The sequence below is a fragment of the Ursus maritimus genome, unplaced genomic scaffold, assembly GCF_017311325.1.
Source record: "Ursus maritimus isolate PB19 unplaced genomic scaffold, ASM1731132v1 scaffold_6, whole genome shotgun sequence".
NCBI lineage: Eukaryota > Metazoa > Chordata > Mammalia > Carnivora > Ursidae > Ursus > Ursus maritimus.
The window spans coordinates 77,530,707-77,541,965 of NW_024426774.1; the positions used below are offsets into that span (position 1 = coordinate 77,530,707).

The window sequence follows — 11,259 nt, forward strand, 5'->3', positions numbered from 1 at the left end:
TCCCAGCCCCTGGGGTTTGAGTATTTGGGTAGAGCCTAAGCAGGTGTTTAAAGGTGATTTGGAAGTGCAGCCTGGCCTGGGAAAACCTCTTAGGTATCTGGGACATTGGAGATAGATATACTATTAATTAATTCTAAGGAACATTTATTTTTCTAAGAGATGGCATGTAGAACTCAATTACCATTGGCCACTTTTCACATTTGAACAAATTTAAATGAAGCAATTGATATTTAATGAAATATATTTGATAGTATATCCCAAAGCTTCTGTTTATGTCTGAGTACACTTGTCGAAAGGTATGGAATAGTCTGATTTTTGATGGGTAACCAGATTATGGCTTAGGTGTACAATTAATTCATATTATCTGTACAGCTTACCTTTTTGTAACGGTCCCCTGAAGTGTTTGTAATCTCAGTTTACATGGACCTGAAGCTCAGAGGGGGGAAAAATCAGCTAAATTCAGCCTGAAAGCAAAGTGTCACAGGGATTAGATTTTATCAATCAGTGCTTACACCCCCGACATAACTGAATGCTGCTATAAAGAGGTCCCTCTTTTCGAAGCCCCAGGGGCGATGGTAGGACACAAGTATAAATTATAAGCAAGAACCAAGTCAATACAAAAATTTATTAAAAAACTTGGAGGCCAACATTGAAAGCATGGTTTGTACACAAGCTTTTTGGAAGGACAAAGTGAATACAACCAAATATATTAAAATGGTTTCAATTACCAGCATTGAAACAAAATTAGTGCAAAAAAAGCCAAATAAATTGCACAAGTAGTGGCTCTTGGATCTTGAAAGTGAACTTGATTTGTGACCGCTCCCATTATCCAAGTGAAAAATGAGAGCTTGGGCTTTTGTCTGGTTTAGTATGATACATTTGACTCTTCTGTTCCATCTGAGAACGAAATCATACTAGCATCACAGCAGAAGTGCCCTGAAAAGTGAAATTGCAAGTCACAGCATCAAGGGAACTAATGTATGGATACCCTATAGCACTGATAATCTCCAACTAAATTCTCTTAATAAATAGAAATGCTTGAGGGTTGCATCAGTTCCCCTGGCCACAGCTGTGGCTGTCAGGCTGCTTATCCAGATACCCAGCTTGTAAAATACACGCAGAATGAATTCGACTAAAATCTGGATTTTAGGGCTGACAACCCACCCAACTGTTCCGTGCTTTGGTATGGCAGACTCCTCTCCGCAAGCTGCTCTCTCGCTACAGGTTACTCAGTTTGAGTTCAGGCTGGGGTTGGCGGCTCATTTCCAGAGTTTTGAGACTGTACTGATTGATCTTGGCATTTTCAAGTTTGGATTTAATGTCCAGTGGCTTTTCAAAAAAGTTGACTAATGACTGTTCAGTCAGCAGTGAAGCTAAAATATGTTCAAGGGAGACCGTCCAGTCCCCTTCTGCCTCTTCGGGAAATGTCTGGGAGTCCTGGGCAACCTTGCTCGGGCTGGTGTCTGCAAAAACCGAGTCCTGCTCCGGAAAAAGAGCTGAAGCCCGCAGCTCCTCCCCGCCTTCCTGGGAGCAGCTTCCAGAGCTGCTACTCCGCTGCCCCACTTCCCCGATCTGCAGCAGCAGAGTGGTTACCGTGGCAATGGCTTGATACAGATCGTTTTCTTCTGGATCTTCATGGAACATACTATACAGAGTTTTACAGAACTGGATAAATTCTCTCTGGAATTAAAAGTATATAATCAGGATGGAAGTATAATGCATTTTTTTTACACTTCATACTAAGTTCTTAGAGAAAGCTACATCATACTCTGAAGCAGATTATAAGAAAAGGTAGTTGGCCCTTCTACTCTGAGAACATACTATTAACAGTGACTCCCGGGACCTCACCACACACTTAGAAGTGTGATGTTTGTCTATACAGCAAACATTCAGAAAGGTGTGCACCCAAGCACCTGAGTGGCTTAGTTGGTTAAGTGTCTGTCTTCTGCTCAGGTCATGATCCCAGAGTCCTGGGATCGAGTCCCACATCCGGCTCCCTGCTCAGCAGGGAGTCTGCTTCTCCCTCTGACCCTCTCCCCTCTCGTGCGCGCATGTGTGCGCACACTCTCTCTCTCAAAATCTTTTAAAGAAAAGGTGTGCACCCTAGAGGACATGCACACCCTTTAATCCAGCAAATCAATCTAGAAATGGATCCAAAAGCTATAGACTTGTTTATAATGATGTTTAATCTAGAATTTACAATAGGAACAAAGTTGGAAACCGCTTAAATACTAGGACTACATAAAATTATAGCTTGTTCATCTGTACTATGGGGTAACTAAAAGCTGTTAAACGAAATAGAACAGTGATGCCTGGTGCTTTTCCAAGTTGTACCCACACTGCTGCTCAAATGGGGAATCTGTATGTAATTTGATGAAAGACACTTCAGTGGGATTTAGCTACATATTTACGCTGGGAGTAGGGACATGGTTGAGAACTAATTTAGGAGATCTCCATGATTTTGAAGTAAATGAAAGCAAGGTGTTAAGACAGCCTATTTTTGTTCATAGCAAAAATTAATGTCACTTACATCAGAATGTTAGTACTGGTGGCTCTGGGGGATGAGATTTGGCTTTTTTTAGTTGAGGTGTAATTGACAGCATTGAAATGTGACTATATCCAAGAGGTAGAATGAAAATTTGAAACTCCCAACACTTATGAAATATTCCAGGGAGTGTTCATGCCATATACTCCACGGTCAGAAAAGACCAAGAAATACTGCATGCTAAATTCCATCCGCTCTTGAAGGCTCACAGTACACATTAGCTCCCAAAAGAATGAAATCCTTTAATAAAGGAACATTTCCAACTTGAACCCTGTATTTCACAAACTTTTGGAGGATTTTTTTTCAAACAAAAACCTAGCACCATCATGGCACTTCAATGTAGCCTAGATACTGTTCAAAGGTTTTGAAGAGCCTTATCAGTACTATATATTATATAGCCAATAATTTTTAAGAAACTGAAGAGAGAACACTAATCTCTTCTAAGGGAAGAAGAACGCTTTGTCCACAGTGCCCTCCACCCCCAAATGCTGTCAGCTCCAGGCAATAAACCTTCATCGCAACCTAGGTGAATACAGGAGTAGGATATAAAAACTTGTAAGACAGGATGTGGCACGGCCTCCTGTTGTGAAGAGTTGAGAATATCTAGTGTATCTGCATGGATCACAATTGAAACGTTTCCCTTTTAATCACCACAACATTCCGCTCCTGGAAGTACGGGATCCTTTGATTATGGCTTTGGAGGTTGAGGGGCCCCAGCTTAACTGTCAAGCTTACCTCTGAGCACATTGGCAAAACAGTTAACTCTGCACTTAATCCATACCTGGCTCATTTTGGGCAACTCTTTCTCAGTTTTATCTTTTTCTTTGGCTAAATCCTTAATCATTTGCTTCAGCTGTTTCTGATAATCAGCTGCATCACCTGGAGACACAGAAAACACAATATATACTTTAGGCTAAAATTCAGTGAAAGCAAAAAGGAACATCTGTAGACGCGGGTGGTGAGGGAGGACTTCCACCAAGCAAATTGCACACAAACTGAAAACACGAGATTACACTGGCGAGTTTGTTCTACAACGGACCGTGAATGGAGTGTGGTGGCCGGGTGACTTCTTGCTACAACAGAGTCCCTGAAACCGTAGGCAAGAGGAATAAACGTGGTAGGGGCCCTGCAACTTGAACGGCTTCTGGCCTCTGAAAGCAGTGAGTGGGGCTGTGGATTCACAGGAGGAAGGGACTAGGTAAGTCCGCTTCCGAGAGCTGTGAAATTGCTAATGATTGCAATGTGGGCCCGCTGGAAGATACTGTAAAGAGGTACATACCATTTGACTTCCCAAAAACCAGGGGTCTTGACGTCGACAATAGGGGATTCTTTAATGGTGACTGGCTGTCTCGATCATTTTCAGTGAGTGCTTTAAAAAAAGTTACATTGAACAAATTATTCCATCTTAACCCAAACTGTCAGTAATTTAGCTTTTTACGTAAGAAAGAACTAAAGGCTAAGCCAGCTTCTGGGCTGCAGAGTCTGCAGGGACTGAATCCAGGTGTACACCAAGCACCGTCTGGATACAGAGTAAAGAAAACATCTTAGAAACCAGGTAATGCCTTTTTCCGGATTTATGTAGATACTGTTTTAATTAATGAAATACAAATTCATAGGACATTGCTGATACTGACCTAGAAGAATGTTTGCAGTAAAATCCTTTCCTAAAAGTTAAAATATATGTATATATACAAAGAAATTCTAGAAATAAATGTACAACTGAATTTCTGGGTGGTGGGGTAGTCATTTTCAATTTCATGACATTTTTTCTATAGTGAGCACATACTGCTATACTTAACTAAATTTTAAACAAAAATCGAAAAAGAATTACTGAATCCAAAGCACTTTATCATTACAAGTTTTCTTGAAATATACAAAAATATGGTCGGAACATTATGTTGCTAATAATATAAAATGGCACAGCCATTTTGAAAACCAGTCTGGCAGTTTGTTAAAAAGTTAAGCATTGAGTTATATTTGACCCAGAAATTCTACTGTTGGTATATACCAAAGGGAAATGAAAACATACCCACTCAGAAACTTGTACACAAATATTTATAGGAGCACTGTTCATAAGAGCCGAGAAGTAGCAACAAACCCAAGCGTCCGACTGAAGAGTGGATAGATGAGGGCATCCCTATCAAATGGACTATCAAATTCAGTTATAAAAGGAATAAAACACGGAGACATGCTACACCATGGATGACACTTGAAAACAGCAGCAAGACACAAAATGGCACATTACATTATTCCATTTATAAGAAATTTCCCAAAATAGGCAATTCTATAAAGACAGAAAGCAGGGCAAAATGGATTGGGAGCAGGAGCCAAAGAGTTACGGACCTTTTTAAGGTGATGAAAATTTCTAAAATTGGGATGATGGTTGTATAACTAAAGATACTAAAAATCATTGGATGGTGTATATTTTAAATGAGTGCACTGTATGGTATGTGAATTATAGATGAAAAAGCTCTTATAAAAAAGTATTACGGACACAGGATCCTCATATTTACTAGTAAGCCACTCAGAATAAATAAAAGGCAAAAATCAGTTGTAATCCAACAAGTATCCCCAAGATGGCACCAAAGCCTTGATAAGCTACTCCTTCCTGTTTGGAAGATAGGTTTCCTGCGGTTGGGGGGGGGGTTGTTTGGACTTTTGGGTTTTGGGGTTCTTCTGTAACTCATATTAAGTCATTTTTAACCTTATACAAGAATTCTACACAGTGACACATGTGAGCATCCACTCCTATTGAATAGGAGGAAAATTATAAGCCCTGGATGGTCCTTGGAGCAGTCATGATGGAAACAGATTTTTTAAGTAATAGCTGCTAGATGTCAAGAGCATACTGGGTCCCTGTGCCTCAGAAAGGTGGTATGTATACACAAGTCACTAACAAAATGCTCTAACAGAAGATCCAATACAACCAGATGTCATGGGAGCACAGAGGATTGGTTAATTCAAGGGGAGAGCAAGTGTCCAGAAAGGAGACAGGTAAAGAATCAATAGTGACAAGGAGCCAGAAAGGCCAGCCAACCACAGAGCAGCACACTTTCCAACCTCCGCAGTCTGGCACATAGAAACCACCCCCACCCAGACTGGACACTAGGGGGCACTAGAAGAGGCTTGGAGCTCGCTGAAAAAGTTATCAGATATTTATGGTCAGAAATACATACAATGCAATCTTTAAATACACTTCCCACCTTTCTAAACGAGGTATCTGAACATTGATAACATTTTTACGTTCTACGTGTAACTAGTAATTCAAAACTATAAATGAATTAAGAGACATTTCTATTAAAGTTTTCATTGTGTCTCACTTCATATACTGCACAAATTAACGTCTCTTGAAAGATTTACATTTGCTGTCTCAAGCTTGTTTTAATGTGGTAGATAAGTTCATCACTTTAACAAATGCCAGCAGCAGGAAAGTCTCTTCTCTGTGGCTTCAAGGGCTTTGATTAGTCAGTGTGCACAGTTTTCATTCTCTGTATCATTGTCATCACCACCACTATCTTCGCCACTTTCTAAATGGGATTCTTGGGGGGGGGCAGATCTACTGTGTCTTATCTCTGGTAGAAGAGTATATACACTGCTTTCAACACAATTTGGCCTTCAGATGCGGGTGAGACACTACAGTGATTAAAATAATACCATTCATCATATTTTTTCTTGCAAAAGCAGAATAGTGCCTTCCTACCCTTCCACAGTGGTTGAAAACAGAACTCAAATGATAGCAGCCAGGCCTTGCATTTGGATTAATTAGGAATTCCAATATACCCAAGTTTTTGATAGGAAAACCGATTAAAGTATCTAATTTGGGTCTCAGAAAATCGCTCTGAGATGTAACAAGTACTGGATGCCGGAATCAAATCTGTATTCCCAGTGGCTTCTTAACAATTTTGGTAATACTGGGGATTTTCAGCACCTAGCTCTTCTAAAATGTTCAATGCGATATTACAGTTTCCCCGAAGTTTTTAGGAGGTTTGTAGTCTACACTTTCCATATTTTTCAAAATCATCTGCATTGTCAGTTCCAACGTAAAGGACAGATCTTTCGTCTAGCTTAAGTTGTCCAACACCAAAGTGAATGTGCCTGGTGTCATTTCTGATGTAGTTGGTATCCATACTGCCTAAACTGTTGAACAATGTAATCTTATTTTCGTGTGTCCTGTGAAGAGTTGATCTTTGTAAGTTTCCTTGACATTTATCCATTATCAGAATCATCATTTCCTCCAACCGATTTATCCATTCTCTGAGAGAAGTTCTTGATCTTGGCTGGATTCATGATTTAGTTCATCTGTTTCCACTTTACTTGGTGAACGTGCGTCATGTATGCCATTTGAGCCATTTCCATTAATAATTTGGCCTTTAAAGCAGTGTAGGCATCCTTCAGTTTCTTGGATTCTAGTAGATATTTTGACATATTGGCACATTCTCAAAAGCAGGAGATTATAGAGTTTATCTTCAGTATTGTTTCTTAGTATAACCATAAAAAAAGGCTAACCAAAAAGTGTGAAGAACCAATACGGTGAGTGTAACCTGAGTGCCACACTTAGGCAAACCATGGTTGTCACATGTTCTGTATCTTTGGTCCTCCTGATGTTAATTTCAAACACACAATCCCATTTTATAATACCGCTAAAGGTTTTCATCCACAGTGACTATTCTGTGAAATCTGTGATTGCATAAAACCATTCCTATCATCTGATCTGCCAGTAGTCTTGACAAAGCCGACAATCTCATGCAAAGATCTTATTTCCAATTGTACTGCATAGATTTAGAAAGTGGATCCGTTCTAAGTAAACAAACTTCAGAGGTACACTCTTTTATCATAAGTGATGAAATATTTTGTCAAGTAACAAAATGGATCAAAATGGTACTGAAATCTTAGACTACTCAGGACTTCTTAATATTAGTTTTCATATGATTATATATTGAAATGGTTCCATGCAATTCCTGATTAGGACTGTTAAATAATGACCTCTTCAAAACAAGCTGTCACCATTAGTGAGAACTATTTGGACAAGAGGTGGAAGCAAGTGTCATTACCAAGAATTTGAATGGCTCAAATGTTTTGTTTTGTTTTTTTTTTTTAACTTAAAAGGTGTGTAATCAAACAGCTTCTCCCTTACCGACAAATGTAATGTTGAATTTTTTTTTGGCTACTATGACTGGATTTTGAAATCTAATTTTTATTCGAGAGAAAATGAACAGTGGGGAGGGGCAGAGGGGCAGAGAGAGAGAGAGAGAGAGAGAAGCAGACGCTCTGCTGAGCAGGAACCCTGATGTGGGGCTCGATCCCAGGACAGTGGGATCATGACCGGAGCTGAAGGCTGAGGCTTAACCAACTGAGCCATGCAGGTGCCCACTAATTCATATTTTTTATATTTCACAGTAACAGTTTTTCCTCTTTCGTACACAGATACTGCTATATTTGTCTATAGTTACATTTCAGGACTCAAATTCTAACACTGGCTAAACATCACTGATGAAGCATTTATAACCTGCTTGGTTGGATTTTTGCTTAGAATCCAAACTTTGTTAGCACATGTTAATATATTTTCATATGTGCTCTCAGTTTTCAATTAAGTCCATTCAGGTTTTCAACATGAAATCCTTTTTAAAATAACTGTCTTTAATCAGATGGCAAATTGGAATTATCTGTAAGATTTTCTCTTTTAACTCCACTTCTTGACAAAACCTCTTCCTTTAAACAGCAGTGCACTTTGGTGTCTATAATATAGCCTCACAAAGAAACCTATTTCTTCACATAAAGAACAGAAGACTGGAACAGCTCAAATTGTATGAGATCCAACACCTGAAGATCATTTAACGTGGATCCGGACAGTCTGACCCCTTGTGGAGAGCTGCTCTGCAAACATACCAACACAGTCCCTAAATCCCAGCACTTCCGGGGAGGAGCGGTGAGTCAGCTCAGGCTCCGTAACTCTTTACAGCAAGCTTCCAGTGTCTACTCGTGCTCATTTACCATTTCAATATAGCGTTCTCATAGCTTGCTCGAGGCTTCTTTCTAATGAAGCTAATGTTCTTCCGGAAATGTCTTCTGGCGAATCATTAGTATAATTAACTGAGGCGAAATGACCAATATCCGTAGATTTATCAATCTGCAGTGAAAATTCCTGATTTAATAATCTCTGGAATACTGTTCACCCTACTTCACCGAGATAGCATCACATCTTCTGGACTATTTCTTTTCTATTTTCTCTGCTAAACAAACACTGTTGCAGTTACTATGGCGCCAATAAGGAGAGCTCTTCCAGGAACTTCAAGGGCCAGGCTTAGCACTTCTTGCTTCCTAAGTCGCATCAGATACCTTTGTGAAACAAGCTCACAAAAGCCCTTTGCCCTCCATAATCCTGCAGAGTTCCAAGTGCTCTGCACAAGGTGGAGTGTTGGAGGCTGTTTGGTCCCATGGGTTTTTGCGATTTTTCTCCCCACTGATGTCCTTGTCCGCCTTTACTCAAAAAGTTATTACGATGGAAAGTAAATATTTGTTAAATTTGAATTAAAAGCAGGCCAAATGTATGTGGATCTTCAGGGCCTTAAGCACTGATCCAAATGAGGTTTTGGGTTGTCTGCATTATTAAGACTTTTCTTTAACTGCATCAAAAATTCAAATGTTAGGGGCGCCTGGGTGGCTCAGTCAGTTAAGTGTCTGCCTTCGGCTCGGGTCATGATCTGAGTCCGGATTGAACCTTGCATTGGGCTTCCTGCTCAGCAGAAGAATTTGCTTCTCCCTCTCCTTCTGCCCCTGCTTATGTGTTCCCTCTGGCTCACTCACTCTCTCAAATAAATAAAATCTTAAAAAAAAAAAAAAATTCAAATGTTAAATACGGTAAGCAAAATAATATATCAAATCTTAATTTCCACTTAATTTTTCAAATGTTAAATACATTAAGCAAAATATTATATCAAATCTTAATTTCCACTTAATTTAAAAATTTAAATCTGGAGTCTATAAATAAGCCAACAATTCTTATGTTCAAAAAGCTTTTGAAAAATTGATTTTCTGAAGCAATGAAGGTCTACAAATGTCTCTTAATGAACTAATTAAACATGTCTTTTAGAAACAAACTTATAATTTGGAAACAATTCAATATAAAATTAGATCAAGAATCAAATATCAATCTTAAATGGTAATATCAAACCCAATAAGTTTAAAGATACACTACACTGCAATCAAGTGGGATTTATCCCAGGATGCGAGGGGTGGCTTAATATTCCCAAATCAGCGTGATATGTCACACACCAGTAAGAGAAAGGATGGGGCACCTGGGTGGCTTAATTCGGTTAAGCATCTGCCTTCAGCTCAGGTCATGATCCCAGGTCCTGGGATGGATGCATTGTCATTCAATAAAAACACCAAAAGGAGGTCTAGAGGGAACAGAGTTCAACATTTAATAAAGGCCTTATATGAAAACCCACAGCTAACATCATAACCACTGGGAAAAGGACTTTTCCTGGGTCAGAACAAGACAAGGATGTCCTCTCTCACCCTTTTATTAAACATACTACTGGAAGTCCTAGCCACAGCAATCCAAAACAAACAAACAAAGTCATGCAAATCCATAAGGAAAATTTTAAACTCTATTTGCAGGTGACATTACACATATATAGAAAACTCTAAAGACTCTGCCAAAAAACTACTAGACTACTAGAACTAATAAATGAATTCAGTCAAGTCGTAGGATATAAAAATCAGTGTACAAAAATCTATCAATTCTATACACTAATAATGAAGCAGCAGGAAGTGAAATTAAGAAAAGCGATCCATTTAAATTGTACCAAAATAAGATACCTGAGATAACAACCAAGGAGGTGAAAGACCTGACTCTGAAAACTATAAAACACTGATGAAAGAAGGTCAGGATGACACAAAGAAATGGAAAGACATTTCATCTCATGGTTGGAAGAACAATTGTTAAAATTCCATACTACCCAAAGCAATGTACAGATTTCAGGCAATCCCTATCAAAATACCCAACAGCATTTTTAATGGAACCAGAACAAATGATCCTAAAGTGCATATGAAACCACAAAAGACCCTGAATAGCCAAAGCAATCTTAAAACAAAACTGGAACTCTATTCGAATTTCAGCTTATACTACAAGACTGCAGTAATCAAAACAGTATGGTACTGGCAGAAAACAGACACATAGATCAATGGAACAGAATAGAAAACCCAAAAATAAACCCAGTTATAGGATAATCTCAACAAAGGAGGAAAGAATATCCAATGCTAAAAACACAGTCTCTTCAACAAATAGTGTTGAGAAAACTGGACTGCTTTCTTTCACCATACACAAAAAAAAAAAAAAAAAAAAAAAACCCTTCAGATGAATTAAGGACCTAAATGTGAGACCTGAAACCATAAAATCCTTGAACAGAGCACAGGCAGTAATTTCTCTAACATCAGCCATAGCAACATTTTTCTAGATATGTCTCCTCAGGCAATGGTGACAAAGTAGAAATAAAACTATTGGGGCTACATCAAAGGAAACAATCAGCAAAACTAAAAGGCAATCAGTGGAATGGGAGAAGGTATTTGCAAATGCCATATCTGATAAAGGGTTACTATCCAAAAATATATAAAGAACTTATACAGTTCAACACCCAAAAAACAAATAATCCAATTTAAAAAATGGGCAGAAGACATGAATACACATTTCTCCAAAAGATACCCTGATGGCC

At 38.8% G+C, this 11,259-nt stretch overlaps 1 protein-coding gene across 4 annotated transcripts in view; it reads right to left on the minus strand.

Annotated features, from left to right (window-relative positions):
- Positions 1-606: 606 nt before the first annotated feature.
- Positions 607-11,259, minus strand: part of TBC1D8 (TBC1 domain family member 8) — a 111,807-nt gene continuing 101,154 nt past the window's right edge. For all 4 annotated transcript variants that reach the window (XM_040623591.1, XM_040623590.1, XM_040623594.1 and 1 more), the window contains 3 exons: positions 3,825-3,914; positions 3,327-3,424; positions 607-1,680 (listed from right to left, as the gene is read on the minus strand). In XM_040623591.1, the coding sequence (XP_040479525.1) occupies positions 1,219-1,680; positions 3,327-3,424; positions 3,825-3,914 (650 nt within the window). In that variant the 3' untranslated portion in view covers positions 607-1,218. The remainder of the gene's footprint in view (positions 1,681-3,326; positions 3,425-3,824; positions 3,915-11,259) is intronic.